Genomic DNA, 17,547 nt, shown 5'->3' with positions numbered 1-17,547 from the left:
AGGGATCTCTCGTGGGCTGCTGCAGGAGCCCGTGCGGGGAAACTGAGGCAGGGAGACCCCACTCATCTCCATCACCCCCACCCCAACGCCTCGCTGGAGCAGCTAGCATAGTTTGGGTGAAAATAATGCAAAATCGGGCAAAACACACATCTACCCCGCCAAGAGGCACCCCAAACTCCCGCGTGTGAAGAGGGGGAGGGTTGCTCAGCACTTGTAGCCAGGCTTGGTGCTCCCCAGTCCTCCCAGTCCTCCCAGTATAACCCGGCAGAGGGCACCAGCAAGCCCAGTTGTGGCCTTTTCTCCTCCCGCCCCCCCTCGCTGGCAGCAGGGGGAGGGTGGAGGAAGGGGAGGAGGAGGAGGAGGCGAAGGCCGGGTGCGGGGGGATTTAAGGGCTCGCGGTCCCCCCGGCCCGGCCTCCTCCCGCCGCCCAGAGGGACGTGGGTGTAGGGACCCAAGTTAGTGCGGTTACGAGTGTGACAGCCCCCACCCCCGGTAAGGACCCCCGGGGGCACCGCTGCCATCCCGGGGCACGCAGGGAGGCTCTCCGGGGAGGGGGCGTGCGGCGGAGGGGAGGGGATGTGCGGGTGTTGGGGACAGGAGAGTGCCAGGGGACACGGGAGTGTGGTGGGGACAACGGGGACACGGAGATGCTACAGGGACCTGGGTGCGCAACAGGGACACAGACATGCAGTGGGGACATGAGCGTGTGGCGGGCACACAGGCACGGGTTGGGGACACGGGCGTGCAGCGAGGACATGGATGTGTCATGGGATGTGATCATGTGGAGACGTGGGCGCACAGCAGGGACAGAAATGCAACAGGGACACAGGTGTGTGATAGGGATGGGGACAGGGGTGGGTGGTGGGGACATTTGGGACATTGCACACACAGGGGACGTAGTGGGGACATGGGTGTGTGATGGGACTGGAGATGTGATGTGGAGACATGGATGTGGGATGGGAACACAGGGGTGACAGGGACACATGATGGGGACACACGAGAGGTGCACAAACACATGATGGGGACATGGGCATGGAAGGGGAGCACACATGTGATGGGGACATGGCCATGTGATGGGGACCTCACTGTGCCACAGGGACCATCCGTTGGTGACAGTGAGGTGACGCCTCATGGGACTGATGGCCAGGGAGGCAGGGTGGGGGGGGGGAGCTGGCATGTCCCCACGGGGGTCACATCGGAGGGGACATTTCTTTCCGTCCTCGCTTGGCTGACCCCAGGGCAAAGTTCTCAGTGGGGAAACTGAGGCACGAGCAGGTGCCACCCTCTTTGCAGCTCTCTCCTGGCAGCACCCGCTCAGCGCCGCAGGATGAAGGCTCTGCTCGTCCTCCTCCTCCTCGCCCAGCTCTGCTCGGCATCGCTGGTCCCGGGTAGGTGATGTTTGGAGGGGCAGCCCCCCAAAAGCTGTGCTGTGGGGTGCTATGAGCCCGTTCCCCCACAGAGAGGGAGAAGGACCCCGAGTACTGGCGGCGGCAGGCGCAGGAGACCCTGAGGAACGCGCTGCGGCTCCAGCGCCTCAACCAGAACGTGGCCAAGAACCTCATCCTGTTCCTGGGGGACGGTGAGATGGGAGGGAGCACCCATCCCGGAGCGGTGCATGGAGTGGGGTGATAAAGTGGGTGCTGGGATAAACTGGGGCTTTGACACATTGGGTGTTGTGTAAAAATCGGTGCTGTGGTGAGTTGTGTTCTGGGATAAACTGGGGTTCCAGTAAGTTGGGTGCTGGTGTGAACAGGGTTTGCAAAAAGATCTGTTCTGGGGTAAACTGGGTGATGCAACGAACTGGATTTACAAAAAAATGGGTGCTATGGTAAATTGAGTTTACAGTAAACTCAATTTATTTTGTGGGTGGTGGAGAAATTGGATTTGCAAAAAATACTGGTTGCTGCAATCAGTTTGGGTTCGTGTTAAGGTGGGTGCTGGGGTAAACTGGGTGCTGGTATGAACAGGATTTAGAGTAAGTTGAGTGCTGCAATAAGTTGGGTTTGCAATGAATATTGGGTGCCAGGGTGAACTGGGTTGCAAAAAATTGGGTTCTGCAATGAACTGGGATTGCAGTAACCTGGTGTAGGGATAAACTGAACTAGCAAAGAATTGGGTGCTCAGGTAAATTGGTTTTGCCATCATTTGAATGCTGGCATAAACTGGGATTGCAATGAAGTGGGTGCTGGGATAAACCATGTGCTGGAGTGAATTGGATTTGCAAAAAGTCGGGTGTTGCAATAAACTGGGAGCTGGAATAAACTTGCTTTGCAATGAGAAGTGGCTACTGGGATAAACTGGGAGCTGGGATAAACTGGCTGCACAATAAACTGGGCTTGCAAAAATTGGTTGCTGCGATGAGCTGAGCGATGGGATAAACTGGACATCAGGCTAAGTGGAGATGAGCGGGGTTTGTGCGGGGTTGGCGCGGCTGACACTGTCCCGCAGGAATGGGCGTCTCCACGGTCACGGCCGCCCGCATCCTCAAAGGGCAGCTGCATGGGCAGGGCGAGGAGAGCCTGCTGGAGATGGACAAGTTCCCCTTCGTGGCCCTGGCCAAGGTGAGCCCCCACGGGGACGCGGCACCCACCGCAAGGCCACGGGCGGGAGGCATCGACCGAGCTGAAATTAGGTCAGGGGCGGGCGAAGGCAGCTGGCTCCGGTGCCCGCTGGCCGTGCCAGGGGCCGGCCGTGGGAACGGGGAGGGGACAGGAGGAGCCCGCCGGCTGCGGGGCGCCACCACGGGACCCCCCTGCTTCTTGCCGGGCTCGTTTTGCTGAACAAAACATTTTAAAATAATAATTAAATTGGAAGCCAGCAGCCACCTCAGCTCACCCCGTGGGGATGCCCGTGGCAGTGGCTTCCGTCTCCCTGCCAAAAGATGGACTGAAAAAAGGCTAAAAGCAGCAAAATGCAGTGAGGGAGGGATGTGCCCCCACGGTGGAGGGAGCAGAGGGTGAAATGGGGGGCAAAGGGCAAAAGAGAGGGGACACAGGTGGGATGGGGGTCTGGTGCAGCCAAACAGCTCAGGGAGGGAAGCCCCAGGGTGGGAATGGTGCTGTCAGTGGCACTGGGGGTGTTGAACACAATGATGGTGGTGATAACGATGGGGTTTATCCATCTCCCACCTTCCAGACCTACAACACCAACGCCCAGGTGCCCGACAGCGCGGGCACGGCCACCGCCTACCTCTGCGGTGTCAAAGCCAACGAGGGGACACTGGGGGTCAGCGCCGGCGTCACCCGGGACCGCTGCAACACCACCAAGGGCCAGGAGGTGACCTCCATCCTCCGCTGGGCCAAGGAGGCAGGTGAGGGATGGAGAGACTCCTGGGCAGCAGCTCCAGCGGGCGGTTTGGGGGTGTTCTCACCGTTGTCCCCTGAACTGGTGGCGCAGGCAAGGCCGTGGGCATCGTCACCACCACGCGCGTGACCCACGCCACGCCCAGCGCCGCCTACGCCCACTCTGCCAACCGCGACTGGTACTCGGATGGGGAGATGCCCCCCGACGCCCTGGAGGGGGGCTGCAAGGACATTGCCCGGCAGCTGGTGGAGAACATCCCTGACATCGAGGTAGGGATCAGGACACCAGGAATGTGCCCTACAGGCAGGGGGATGGGACCAGGACAGCCTGGGGTGCGGGTTGGAGCCACCCAAGGGTGGGGACAGGGCTGTGGGTAGATGGGGGACCAGGACCAGCAGTGGTTGAAGAGCCAGGACTCCCAGGAGATGCTGGGCTGGAACCATCAGTGGTTGAAGAGTCAGGATTCCCAGGAGATGCTGGGCTGGAACCATCAGTGGTTGAAGAGACAGGACTCCCAGGAGATGCTGGGCTGGAACCACCAAGGGGTGCAGGGTCAGGACTGTGAGTGGGTACAAGACAAGCACCACCCCTGCAAATGTGAGGCTGAGACCAGCCACGGGTGCAGAACCAGGGTTGTGGGTGGATATGGGGCCAGGACCACAAATGGGTGCAGAGTTGGGACCCCAATGCAGTGATGGGCTGGGACCACCCATGGGTGCAGAGTTGGGGCCCTCATCAAATCTGGGACCAGGACCACCATAGGTGAGGTACCAGCACTTTCAGGTGGACATGGGACCAGGAAATTCAAACACAGATCTTGGAACACAAGCACCTGTAGGATCAAGCCCCACAAATCCATCTTAGCCTCCTCCCTTCCCGTATTTCCCAGACCCAAAATTCTTCCTTTTTCCCCAAGTTCTGCTCCTTACTGTGGATTTATGCAGAAATTCAGCACTGTAAATAAATCTTCTTCTGTCCTTCAAAATAGCCCCAAAGCAAAACATCCCAGCCTGTTATTTAGCTCTTTAATAGCCTCTTTTGCTGTGTTTTTTTCCCTTTAATATAATTTTAACTCTGTCCCTGGAAATAATTATATAGTGGGGAAAAGAATTTTTTTCCCTTCTTTTTTGTTAATAATTTTGGCATTGGTGTTTTGCAGCTTTATAATTCACCTTCTACACAGAGAAAGGGGGAAAAAATACAAAAAACCATAAAATCTCTGCTTGGTTATAAATAACAGAGGCCAAATAAATCAGGCTCCAAAGCAAACAGGGAGAGCCGCGGGACGGGGCTCCATCCCAGCGGGTTCATGTGGGGATCCCGATGTGGAGCATCCTTCCCACAGACTGGGGAAAAAAGTATTCAAAAAGCCAAATCCCTGCTGGAAATGGTTATTTTTGTCCTGGGTTTTAATTAATAGGGAGATATTCGGAGTTATTTTGAGCGAGGTGAAATTCCTCGGGTGTTTTTGCCCACAACTCCAGGGCTTTCCTGGACATCCCGCTCCGCCCCTTTGGGGTCTTCCTCTATTAAACTCCAGCTGGAGGGGGAGATTAAAAATAATTTTAAAATATTTAAAACTGCATTTCCACCCCTCTTCTGCAGGTGATCCTGGGTGGAGGGCGGAAATATATGTACCCCAGAAATGCCAGTGATGTGGAGTATCCCCACGAGGAGAAGCAGCGGGGCACCCGCCTGGACGGCCGGAACCTGGTGCAGGCGTGGCGGGAGGCCAAGCCCCGTGGCAAGGTGACAGGGGTTCTGGGGTTGGGGTGCACACACATCACCCCCCTGTAACCCTGCAGAGCCATTCCTAGGGCTGGAATATCCTGGGGAGCACACCAGGGATGGCAGAAGCAATGGAGAGGTGGCAATGCCTGTCCCCTGTCCCCAGGTTGCTGAGTACGTGTGGCACCGGCGAGGGCTGCTGGCGCTCAACCTCACCCGTGTTGACTTCCTGCTGGGTGAGTCCCTGCACCCACGGGTGCCCTGGCATCAGCTGGGTGCTTTATGGGTACCCCTGTCCTGCCCTGGGCTGCTGGGGCAGCTGCAGTGGCCAGTTATCCTCCAAGGGATGGTGGTGCCCTGTCCTGGATGTGCTGGTAGCTCCCAAACACGGTTCTATTCCCTTGGGGATGCTGGTACCCCCCAAACGATCCTGTTACCTCCCTGGGGATGCTGGTACCCCAAAGGGATGCTGTTACACCCCCAAGGGTGGTGCTTCTGCTGCCACCTCCCAAAGAGGCTGCAATTTCCCTGGAAATGCTGGTGCCCCATCCTGGTGTGCCCTCAAGGATGTGCTGCCCACCAAGGACAATGTAACACCCCCAAGGATGCTGCTGCTCCCACCCTGGGGCACATCTCCCTCCTAGGGATGCAGTTCTTTTGTCAGCAGTGAAATTCCCATCCCGACTGGAATGTGGAATCCAGCAGGGCAGGAGGAAGGAAGGGCTGGGATTGTCCGGCTTCTATCTAATCTTCCTGGATCCAGCGGTGTGTGAAACACTCGAGTCAGCACAAGGAGCAGGATTTGGCCCCTCCTTTTTCTTTTGGTGGAAAAGGATGTCTCCAGCAGTGTCCCTGTCCCCAGGCCTCTTCGAGCCAGGGGACATGATGTACGAGCTGGACAGGAACAATGATACAGACCCGTCCCTCAGCGAGATGGTGTCCGTGGCCATCAGGATGCTCCAGAAAAACCCCCGAGGGTTCTTCCTCCTGGTTGAAGGTGGGGGAGTTCGTGGGGGTGCAGAAATGGGGCACAATGGGGGTGCAAAAAGGGAGGGATTCTATAAAAGAAGAGTGCAAGAGGAGAAGAAAATGGGTGATAGGGATACAAAAAGGAGAGGAAAAAGGGGGTGATGGGGTGCAAAATAGGGTGCAAAAAGGTGGGGAATTGGATGAAGGGGAGGTACAAAAAGTGAGGATGGGAAGATGGACAAGGATGATAAAGGGCGTGATGAAAGAACAAAAACAGGGATTTAAGGTGATGGTGCATAAAGGGAGGATAATGGCGAGATGAGAGTGCAGAAAAAGGGGATGACAGGGAGGAAGGATAAAGGAGTGGTGGGGGATACACAAGTGACAGATAAAGGGGATATGGGGGGATGCAAAAAGAGGGGTAACGGGCAATGAAGGTGCAAAAAAGGGATAAAAGGGGTGAAGGTGGAGTGCTAAAACAGATAGAGGGCAGGGGTATGAGAAGGAGGCATCAAGGGGCTGGGGTGCAAGAGGGAGGATGTGGGATGTAAAAAGGGGGGGATAAATGGGGTGAGGGGAGGACACAGGAATGGAATAAAGGGGTTTGCAAGGCTGGGAAGAGGAGGGCAAGGCCGAGCAGTGCTGGGTTCCGCAGGCGGCCGCATCGACCACGGGCACCACGAGGGGAAGGCGAAGCAGGCGCTGCACGAGGCCGTGGAGCTGGACAGGGCCATTGGGCTGGCCACGCGCCTCACGTCCACCCAGGACACGCTCAGCGTCGTCACCGCCGACCACTCGCACGTGTTCACCTTTGGAGGCTACACCCCCCGAGGGAACCCCATCTTTGGTGAGCCCTGCCCGGCCAGGGTGCTGGGGACGGCTGGGGGACAGCTCAGGGACACCGTGGGGACAGCTGGGGAACAGCCTGGGGACAGGCTGGGGACACCTCAGAGACACCCTGGGGACAGCTCGGGGACACCCTGGGACAGACTGGGGCCACCCCAGGGACACCATGGGTACAGCTGGGGGACAGCCCAGAGACAGCTTGAGGACATCGTGGGGACACCCCAGAACAGCTGAGGGACAGCCTGGAGACACCATGGGAACAGCCTGGGGACAGCCGGGGGACACCCTGGGGACACTGTGGGGACAGCCTAGGGACAGCTTGGGGACACCCTGGGGATAGCTGGGGGACAGGCCAGGGACAGCTGGGCGACACCCTGGGGACTGCTCAGGGACACCCCAGGGACAGCGCAGGTACACCCTGAGGGACACCCTGGGGACACCATGGGGACAGCGTGGGGACAGCCCAGAGACAGCTGGGGGGGACACCCTGGGGACAGCTTGGGAAGACCCTGGGGGCAGCCTGGAGATACCCTGGGGACAGGCTGGGGACACCTTAGGGACAGCTCAGGGACATCATGGAGGGATCCCGTCCTGCTGACCGTGCCCCACCGCCAGGTCTGGCCCCGATGCAGAGCGACGTGGATCGCAAACCCTTCACCTCCATCCTCTACGGCAACGGCCCCGGCTATAAAATCGTGGCGGGCGAGCGAGAAAACGTCTCTGCCGTGGATTTCGGTGCGTGCGTTTTGGACCAAAACCCCTTGAAAATCAGCCCAGCTTGGCCAAAACGAGCTGGGTTCTTAAACAATTCTCACTTCTGCTGGGTTCTTAAACGATTCTCGCTTCTGCCCCCAGCCCACGCCAACTACCAGGCACAGTCGGCCGTGCCGCTGCGGCAGGAGACCCACGGCGGCGAGGACGTGGCCGTGTTCGCCCGCGGGCCCATGGCCCACCTGCTGCACGGCGTGCACGAGCAGAACTACATCCCCCACGCCATGGCCTACGCCGCCTGCATCGGCTCCAACCGAGGCCACTGCAACGCTGCCGCCCGCGCCGCCACCCCGCTCCTCCTGCCCTTCCTCGGCCTCCTCCTCCTCCTCCTCCTCTGCTAAAGTGCCTCTCGCAAATCACCGAGGGGGGATTTATTTTTAATTCATCCCCCCTTTTTATTTTTTCTGTGGACAGCAGCGCCCGGGAAAGAGGAGAGAGAGAGAACAGAGAGACTCAGCGGAGCAAAAGCAGCCGCCGGTGGTTTGGTGCTGGGAGCTGCCTCTGTAAATACATGGTTCCTTCCCTATAATTAGCAGCGTTCCCTGGCCTATCCCAAACCCACTGCGGGATTTGGGATGGCAGCCGGAGCCTCGGCGGATAAAATCCCCTCTTTGAGCGAAACGCCGTGGGGCTGGGTCCCAAAATGCCTCTGTGGTCCCTTGGCTGAGGACTGACCCTGGTGCCCAACTCGTCACATGCGTGGAGGAGCCAGGGACCACACGAAGATGGGAAAAAAAATTAACTCATCGGGTTAATTTGTCCCTAAACTTGGGTTTTGTTGTCTGCTCAGTGATTTATTTTGTTTTAAAATTCTTCGGGTTAAAGCAATTTGCTGCGCCGGGAGGGATTTGGGAGGGGCTGGGATTGTGGAAAGGGGGGTAAAAGCAGCAAAGCTGGATGTGAGGGGTGGGACGCCCTTGGGCATGCCCTCTTCTTTGGGGTGAGGTAATTAGGGGGATAATTAGTGGGTGGGGTCACAAGGGGAAAGGGCTTGTGCAGCTGGAGAGGTGCTGGGAGTGGGCAAATGTCACTGTGCTTGTGCCAATGTCACCGTGCAAGTGGGTAACAGTGCCTTGCACACGCAAATGTCCCTGTGCCAGTGCCACTGTGCGCTTGCAGACACTGCCTGAGCCGAGCAAAAGGTGCCCTGTGTGTGCAAATGTCACCGAGATGTCACTGTGCGTAGTGCCCTGCACACGTGCAGATGTCACCATGTACAAAAGGCACCGTGCACGTGTGACTGTCACTGTGAGTGACACACAGTGAAAATGTGCAGTGCAAACACGTGCCCGAGTCCCTGGGCTTGTGCAAATGACCCCTGGCACGGGCAGAGGTCCCGCGGTGCCCCTGAGCTCCTGTGCTTGTGCAGATGGCTGGGAAAACACTGCCCTGCCTCCCCCAAATCCCCCCAAAGCCCCTGAACCCCTCCCTCTTTTTTCATTCATTCACCAGTTTTATAATTAAAGGGTCAGTTCCTCATTAACCAGGATCCTGCAGAGCGGGTGGAGGTGCTGACCCCAGCAGGGCTGCATTTGGGGGGCACTGACCTCGGCAGGGCAGGATTTGGGGGGGGCTCTGACCTTGGCAAGACTGCATTTGGGGGGCTCTGATCCCAGCAGGGCAGGATTTGGGAGGCTCTGACCCCAGTAGGGCTGGATTTGGGGGGCTCTGACCCCAGTAGGGGTGGATTTGGGGGGCTTTAATCCCAGCAGGGGTGGATTTGGGGGGCTCTGACCTTGTCAGGACTGGATTTGGGGGGCTCTGACCTCAGCAGGGCTGGATTTGGGGGGCTCTGACCTTGGCAGGGTAAGATTTGGGGGGGGGCTCTGATCCCATCAGAACAGGATTTGGGGGGCTCTCACCTCAGCAGGGCAGGATTTGGGGGGCTCTGACCCCATCAGGGCAGGATTTGGGGGTCTCTAACCCCATCAGGGCAGAATTTGGGGGGCTCTGATCCCCGCTTTGCCCCCCAGGCAGTGCCAGCTCCCGAGCAGGGCCGGCTGCTGGCCCTTCCCAGAACCCGGGCTATGTTTAACCACTCCCGGGGTGCCGCGTGGTTTTTGGGGGTTCGGGGGGGTGGGAACCACTCTGCCTTGGCCGGGGGGTTGGCAGGGCGCCGCTGGCCACGGGGCCGTGGCCAAAAGCCGCTCCTGACGCCGGGCTGCCCAGCAGAGCTGAAAGAGGCACCGGGGAGGGGGGCTGAGGGCACTGCCTGGCACATTTTGGGGTACTCACAGCACCCCAAAAATGGGCACCATCAAAGGAAGGTTTTGCTCAGTGAAACCCCAACATTTTCCCCAAAATGATTGTTTTTACAGCCCCCGTTGGTGTTTGGGGTTTTGGGGATATTGGTGACACCCCCCAGTGTAGCGATAAATAAACCTTTATTTTATACAGGACTCACGGGAAACACAAACACAGTTTTGGGAGGGTGTGAAAAAATATTCCTCCCCCTCCCCCCCAGTTCCAGCCTCCGGCACATTCCGGAACTTTTGTCCCTTAAAATAAAGGGGGGGAGAGGGAGCTCCACTTTGGGGTTACCCTGGATTTGAGTCCCCTCTGGTTTTTTTAGGGGAGGGGATGATGCTGGGGTTGGACCCACTCCTCATTTTGGGGTCACGGCAGAGGGGAGGCCCCTTTGTGGTGCATCACCCTCTCACCCAAAGGGTTTTTGGGGTGACAGAGATTGTCTGGAGGGGAAGGGGGGCACATCCCAATTTTTGTTGGGGGTTCCCCCCCCCCCAAATCCTGCACCGGGGACGATGGCTTCAGCTCCTGGCACGGGGGTGGCACACAGAGGGGGGTGAAGCAGTGACACCCCCGCAGGTCGGGGGGTGACTATGAGCCCTGTGGGAGGGACATCAGTGGGGGCACCCCACGGTGGGCACCCCCACTCTGTGCTGGTGGAGAGGGGCAAAGCCTCACCGGGTTCTGGGGGGGCTGCTCCAGCTGGATTTTGATCTCAGGGCAGGGGGAGTCAGGCGGGCGGCGGCCTGGGGCAAAGGGGGGGACCGTGAGCACCCCGAGGAGCCCCCCAGCCCTGCAGTGCCCCGATCTGGGGGTGCTGGGCTACCTGGGGGGGTCCCGGGGGGCTCATCCGGCCAGGGGGTGTCCGTGAAGGCGTCGCGGTGGCTCCCCGAGGGCGAGCGGCTCTCCTGAGGGGGCACAGGGGGGTCAGGGGGCGCTGCCCACCCCAAAGTGCCCCCCAGGACCCCACCCCGGGCTCCCCGTACCCGTCCCGGCTCGCCGGGCTCCTCCGCGGCGCTGCCGAAGCTGCTGGCGCTGGAGGAGGAGCGGGAGAAATCCGGCGGCTCCGGCTTCTCGGCCCTGCCAGGGACAGTCCCCAAGGCCAGGGACGGTCCCCAAGGCCACAACAGGCTGGCACCGCGCCTCGTGGCCACCACCGTGGCCCCGCTGCGATGCTGTGCTGGCCCCGGGACACCCTGTCCCCACACCACCCCGGCCGGGACGCTGCATCCTCGTGTCACCCTGGCCCCGGCATGTCCCATCCCTGTGGCACCCTGTCCCCACCCCAGCCCATCCCAGCCCTGGGAGGTCCCAGTCCTGTGCCACCCTGTTCCCATGTCCCTTGTCATCACACCAAGCTATCCCCGTGCCATGTGTCCCTGTGCCACCCACCTTCATGCCAACCTGCATGCAAGCCACTCAAGTGCCACCCCAGAGCCCCCTGGGACATACGGACCCGGTGCCACTCAGCCTCTGGGTGAGCCTGTGCCTGTGACATCCCGTCCCTCTGGTGTCTCCATGCTGCCATGTGCCAGCCATCCTGGTGCCACCTTGTCCCTGTGCCACCCCGCCGCCACTCTGTCCCTCTGCATTCCTTTGCTGTCCCATCCCTCCGGTCCCTGTGTCACCTTCACTTGTCCCAGTGCCCATCCCTGTGCCACCCCATCCTGGTGCCACCCTATCCTTGAGCTGCGCCATCCCAGTGTCCTCCAGTCCCCATGTCACCTGGTGCTGGAGTCACCCCATCCTGGTGCCACCCTGTCCCGTTGCCACACCACCCCAGTGTCCTCCGGTCCCCAAACATTCCCCCCCCAGTGCCCTCCTGTCCCCGTGTCCCCATCCCGGTGCCAGCCGCGGGACCTGTCGGGGTTCCGGCGGCTCTCGGGGGAGCTGTGTGTGGAGCTGGAGCCGTCGGCGGCTGCGGGGCCGTCCCTGCGGGGAGGCGACGGCAGTGAGGTGACACCGGGAGGGGACATCGGGAGGGGACAGCGGCGGGGCCGGTAGCGGGCTCACCTGCCGGCCGGCGCCTCCTGGATGCTCTCGATGCCGATGGCGCTGGAGCGGCGGGAGCCGAGGGGGCCGGGCCGCCGCCGTGACGGGCTCTTCCCGGGCACCAGCAGCGCCTGCGGGGCGCCGTTAGCCGGGGGGACACCGGGGACCGGGGGGACACCGCGGGGGGACAGCGAGGTACCGGTACCCACCTCTTCCACCGAGCCCAGCCCGATGGCGCTGCCGCGGCGTCCCCGGCGGCTCCCGGGCACCAGCAGCGACTGAGGGGGCAGCGGGTCAGAGACCGGGGACACGGGGCGCAGGGAACCGGGTACCGGGGGGGGGGAACCGGGTACTGGGGGGAACCGGTACCGGGAGGGGAAACTGGGTACTGAGGGGCACCCGGGACCCAGGGACTGAACCGAGTACCGAGAGGGGAACCGGGTACTGGGGGGCACTGGGCACCGGGGGGGTAACCGGGCACCGGGAAGAGAGAATCGGGCACCGGGGAAAAACCGGGCACCGGGAGGGGAACCAGGTACTGGGGGAAACTGAGCACCGGGGGGTATCAGTCACCGGGGGAAGTCGGGTACCGAGATGGAACCGGGTACCGGCAGGGGAACGGGGTACCGGGGGGCGGAGCCAAAGGCGAGATAGGAGGGGCCTGTAGTAAGGGGCGGGGCTTAAGACGCGGGGCGCGATCAGCAATTTGGGCGGGGCTTGTGCCGATGAAGGGGCGTGGTCTACATGGGCGTGGTTTCTACAGGAACGGGGCGGGGTTTGCGGTCACGGGGCCGTTCTTGTCCGTGAGGGGGCGGGACCCGGGGTGGGCGTGGCCGCAGCCACACCCCCGCAGATCGGCTGCGCGCGTAGGGGGCGGGGCCAAGGCCTAGGGCGTGGTCACAGCAAAGAGGCGTGGTCAATGCAGGGGCGTGGTCAGTGCCGGGGGCGTGTCCTGGGGAGGGAACCCGGCCCCGCAGCGCTGCGTGAGGGACTGCGGGACCCCCGCGCCCCACCTTGAAGGACTCGAAGAAGCCCGGGGCGGTGCCGCCGTTGTCGGGGCGCTCATCGTCGGGGCTGAGCCCCAGCATGGCCTGGCTGCGCGCCTGCAGCTCCTCGTGCAGCGTCTCCAGCAGCGCCGCCCGCGTCCGCTCCTGCGCGCCAGCCCCGCACTGCTGCGCCCACGCGAGACCACCCGGCCCGCACACAGACCCGCACCCCGCCCCGCACCCAGCCCGCATCCACCACGCATCCAACTCCGCACACATCCCCGCATCCATCCCCGCACCCAGCCCGGCATCCACCCCCGTACCCAGCCCACACCCAGCCCGCACCGCTGTGTCGTTCCAGACACCCACCCCCGCACCACTCAGCCTCCACCCACGCAGGACCAGCCCCCGCCCTGCTGCACCCACGCGACGCCGCCCGCAGCGCCCCTCACCCACCGCTGCCACCCACCCCTGCCCGCTGCACCCACGCGAGCTCATCCCACGCCGCACGGCTGCACCCACGCCAGGCACGCACAGCCCAGCGCTGCACCCACGCGGGGCCGCCCCTCACAACCCCTTCCCCACCTCTCTGCCGCCCCCCGTGAGACACCCCCTACCCGGGCACCACCGTCCTGCCCAGACGGGGACCCAGCCCCTGCCCACCCACGCTGTGTGCGGGCCCCACAGCGGGCACGGCGCCCACAGCACCCACATCCACAGCCTCGTGCTGCCCCACGGCGTGCCCAGCCCCTCTGGGTGCCCCCAGTGCCCTCATCCCCATGCCCTCAGCCCCGTGCCCTCATCCCCATGCCCCGTGCCCCGTGCCCGCATCCTGTGCCCGCAGCCCCGTGCCCGCACCCTGTGCCCTCATCCCCATGCCCTCAGCCCCGTGCCCACAGCCCCGTGCCCGCACCTCCAGCTTGGCGAACTTCTCGGCACGGTAGCAGGCGTACTCAGCGTTGATGAGCTTGGTCAGCAGGAACTCCTGGAACTCGGGGCCCTGCGGGGTGCGGGCAGGCCGTGGGCACCGTGGGTCCGTGGGTGGGTGGGTGCGTGGGTGGGGGTCCCCAGGGGCTCCCCGGTGGCACCCACGGGCTCTCACCTTCCTGAAGACAGCGGGGTCGGGCAGCGGCGGGCCGAAGAAGGGCACATCATCACGGGCGGTGACGGAGACCTGCGGCGGGTGAGGGCGTGACGGGGACACCCCGCGGGCCCCCACGGGCACGGGGACACTGAGGCACGGGGGGTACCTTGTAGAAGGTGCCCTGGGCGCCGCCCTGCTCCAGCTGCACCACCACGAAGGCGTGCAGGAAGTTGGAGGCGATCATGTCGGGGACGAACGGGGTGTTCTCGTCCTGGAAGACGATGGCCACGATGTCGTTGCCGATGTGGCGCTTCCGCTGCAGCTGTGGGGACAGGTGGGGTGCAGAGGGACACGTGGGGACACAGCAGGACAGGAGGGACAGAGGGTGGTCACACTGGGGGCATCAAAGGAATGAAAGCCCCCGTGCCCCATAGATGCACCCGAGCCCCCATGGATGCTCCACCAGCCCCCTGCATCCCACAGCTCCCCCCTGGCACCCATGGGTGTCTTAACAGCCCGCTGCATCCCAAAGATGTTTCCCCACACCCATGAGTGCCCTGCCATCTCCTGGGCCCCACAGATGCCCACACCACCCATGGTCACCCACGAGTCCCCTCCACCCCATGGAAGTGCCCAGGACCCCCTCCCACCCCTGCTCTCAAGCACCCAAGCGTCCCCCCCTCCTTTCACCCCCCATGGGTGCCCACCTGCTGGGCGTCCCCCTCGGTGTAGGGCAGCTTGGTGGAGACGTGGAACATGATCTCCTTGTCACGGAAGTGGCAATAGACCGACTCGCTGCCCGTCTGTCCGTGGGTCACATCCAGCCCCCCTCGGAACCTGCGTGGGTGAGTGGGTGGGTGGGTGAGACAGCACCCTGACCCCGAGGGTCCCTCCCTTCCCCTGGCATCCCCTCACGCACCCCTTGAAGTCCCGCAGCTGCACCCGCTGACCCAGCACGTCCAGGAATTCGGCGAAGGCCGGGCTCTCCTCCGTGGTGCCGAAAAGCTCCTCCTCGGAGGTCTGCAGGGGTGGGGATGGGCGCCAGCACCCACCCAGGGACTCCCCCCACCCCGACCCCCGCCCACCCCGCCCCGTACCTGCCCCAGTTTTTGGTAGATGACCCCAAATTTGAAGTGGTTGCTGAGCACGTGCTCATCGAAGGCGAGGATGAGGCGGGATGCCTGCGGGGTGGGGAGGGGTCAGAAGGTGGGGAGGGGCACCCAGGGGTGCCCAGGTGCCCCCTCCCTGCAGCCCGCTCACCTTGGGATAGAGCACGGGGTAGAAGCGATCCACGTTGACGTCCTCGCACACCAGCTGTGGGAAGGAGGGAGGGGAGCTCACTTGGGGGGCACCCATGGGTGCTGCCTTGGGGGGCAGGAGGGCCTCACCCACCTTGGCCATCTGCACCACGTTGGGGAACTCGGCCAAGCAGGAGATGGGCACCACGTCGTGCAGGGTGCGGGCACGGGTGCTGCGGGGCGAGGAGGGGGTCAGGGCAGCCCCCAGGCCCGGCAGCTCCCATGGGTGCCTCCCCAGCCCCGCTCACCGCAGCAGCAGGTGGAGCTGCTCCTGCTCATCGTACTTGAGCGAGAACACCAGGTGTCCCAGCGCCGGGTCCAGGGAGTAGTAGTTGAAGTGCTCCTGGGGGAAGGAGCCAAGGGTGCTTAGGATGGGGGCACTTGGCCATGGGACCCCCACATCTGTGGGATACCCATGTCCATGAGCACCCACACCCATGGCACACCCGTGTCCATAAGCACCCACATCTGTGGGACATCCATGAGCACCATAGGTGTCCATGAGCACCCACATCCATGGGATACCCATGTCCATGAGTATCCAAATCTGTAGGACAGCCGTGTTCACGACCACCCAAATCTGTGGGAAATCTATTTCCATAAGCGTCCAAATTCTTGGGACACCCATGCCCATGAGCACCCACATCTGTGGGACATCCATGTCCATGAGCACCCACACCTATGGGACATCTGTGTCCATCCGTGTCCATAAGCATCCAAATCCGTAGGACACCCATGTCCATGACCACCCATGGGACACCCATGTCCATGAGCACCCACACCCATGGCACACCCAGGCCCATGAACACCCATGGGACACTCAGGCCCATGTCCACCCATGGGACACCCATATCCATGTCCACCCATAGGACACCCGTGTCCACGGGATCCCCACACCCAAAAGCACCCATCCCATCTCCATGGAGCACTGTGTCCATGAGCACCTGTACCCACAGGTCAGGTACCACCTATGGGGCACCTGCACTCAGTGAGCCTCACACCCCTTGGGGCATCCAGGTCCTATGGACACACAAACCTATGGAGCCCCCATGCCCATGCAAACCTGTGGGGAACCCATTCCATGGGCACCTGTGCCAGGGGCTCTCCCGCCCATGGAGACCCAATGCTCACCTCCTTCCATCCACCCCATGGAGGACCCATGTCCACAAGCAGCCATATGCCAAAGCTGCTTTGTTCATGAGGTCTCCATGTCCTTCCATTCCCATGGAGAGCCCACCCCAAGCACCGTTGCCATACCCACATCCATGAGCCCCCCTGTCCATGGCCCACGGGGCTCCCACCCCCGTGGACACCACACCCACGTCCAGGAACACCCGAACTTACGGGGTCTCCAAGCTCCTGCCCATCCACACCCATGGGCCATCCCCCAGCCCAGCCCCACACCTGCAGCCCCCAGGGCTTCACCTTGCCCAGGAAGTGCTTGCGGTAGATCTTGGCCGTGTGGTTGCCCTCCAGCTTTGCCCGGGTGCCGGGCACGGGCGTGGGGGGCGAGTCGGGGGCCCCGCTCAGCTGGTGGTTGGTGCCCTCAATCCAGTAACCCCCGAACTGCGGCAGGAGGATGAGGGGGAACGGCCCCTCCCGGCCCAGCACCTGCGCCCACAGCCGTGGTGGGTGCTTTGGGCACCCCACCAGCCCAGCCCAGCCGGGCACTGCCCCTCAGCCCCTCAGCCCCTCAGCCCCTGCCCTACCTCGTGCACGCTGGGGTAGGGGATGTAATCCTCCTCCGTCTGCAAGACACGGAGTGGTGACGGCCACCGTGGGCACTGGGATGGGTGATGCCCATGGTGGCACCCCAGGGTGCTGCTGGCTGTGTGCCCCCCATGCCAACAACACCTACCTTGAGAGGTGGGGGCATGGCATGGCGCTGCTGGGCCATCCTGCTGCCCTGCCGAGAGAGGGGCTCTGGGTACCTGTCTGCCCACCTTGGGTGGGCACCCACGGGTGGGGGGCACCCTCGGGTGTTACCTGGGGGTCGGGAGGTGCTGCTGGCTGGAGACGTGTCTAGGTGGTGTGAGGGCGTCCAGGGGGTCCCATGGCGCTTCCTGGGGACACGAGAGCTCCCCCAGAGCCCCTCTCCGGGACGCCCGGCCAGCAGCGCTACCCCTGGAGCCAACTGCTGATGGCAGCGAGCCAAGTGCCACCCTGCGGGTGCCGGGGCCAGCGGGGCGGGGGCGGCGGGGCGAGGTCACCGCGTGGGGACCGCGGGGACCCCCGGACACCCCCAGCCCCACCCCCCCACCCCCGGAGGGCGCCCTCTGCCGGCGGGAGGCGGCGGCGCGGGGCAGCACCACGGACAGCGCCG

General features: G+C 62.6%; 2 protein-coding genes across 2 annotated transcripts; one reads left to right on the top strand and one right to left on the bottom strand.

Annotated features, from left to right (window-relative positions):
- Positions 1 to 347: 347 nt before the first annotated feature.
- ALPL (alkaline phosphatase, biomineralization associated) lies at positions 348 to 8,403 on the top strand. Its single transcript, XM_059487437.1, has 12 exons — positions 348 to 492; positions 1,294 to 1,388; positions 1,460 to 1,579; positions 2,449 to 2,561; positions 3,136 to 3,310; positions 3,397 to 3,572; positions 4,909 to 5,052; positions 5,198 to 5,267; positions 5,894 to 6,028; positions 6,656 to 6,847; positions 7,462 to 7,581; positions 7,702 to 8,403. The coding sequence occupies exons 2-12, from the start codon at positions 1,328 to 1,330 to the stop codon at positions 7,956 to 7,958; spliced, it is 1,563 nt and encodes a 520-aa protein (XP_059343420.1). The 5' UTR covers positions 348 to 492; positions 1,294 to 1,327; the 3' UTR covers positions 7,959 to 8,403.
- A 1,579-nt stretch (positions 8,404 to 9,982) lies between these two features.
- Positions 9,983 to 17,311, bottom strand: RAP1GAP (RAP1 GTPase activating protein). Its single transcript, XM_059487700.1, has 21 exons — positions 17,211 to 17,311; positions 17,083 to 17,130; positions 16,934 to 16,972; positions 16,650 to 16,835; positions 15,473 to 15,567; positions 15,319 to 15,397; positions 15,187 to 15,240; positions 15,024 to 15,107; positions 14,846 to 14,946; positions 14,634 to 14,763; positions 14,093 to 14,248; positions 13,945 to 14,016; positions 13,756 to 13,842; positions 12,870 to 13,007; positions 12,066 to 12,134; positions 11,878 to 11,987; positions 11,725 to 11,796; positions 10,851 to 10,944; positions 10,691 to 10,772; positions 10,543 to 10,610; positions 9,983 to 10,464 (listed from the first exon to the last, which is right to left on the bottom strand). Exons 2-21 carry the CDS (start codon positions 17,119 to 17,121, stop codon positions 10,456 to 10,458), a joined length of 1,764 nt encoding a protein of 587 aa, XP_059343683.1. The 5' UTR covers positions 17,122 to 17,130; positions 17,211 to 17,311; the 3' UTR covers positions 9,983 to 10,455.
- Between the last annotated feature and the right edge of the window lie 236 nt (positions 17,312 to 17,547).

This window comes from Ammospiza nelsoni, chromosome 22 (assembly GCF_027579445.1).
Source record: "Ammospiza nelsoni isolate bAmmNel1 chromosome 22, bAmmNel1.pri, whole genome shotgun sequence".
In the NCBI taxonomy this organism is placed as follows: Eukaryota; Metazoa; Chordata; class Aves; order Passeriformes; family Passerellidae; genus Ammospiza; species Ammospiza nelsoni.
Note: the sequence above shows the minus strand (reverse complement) of the source record. Positions and strands in the feature narration are given on the sequence as shown.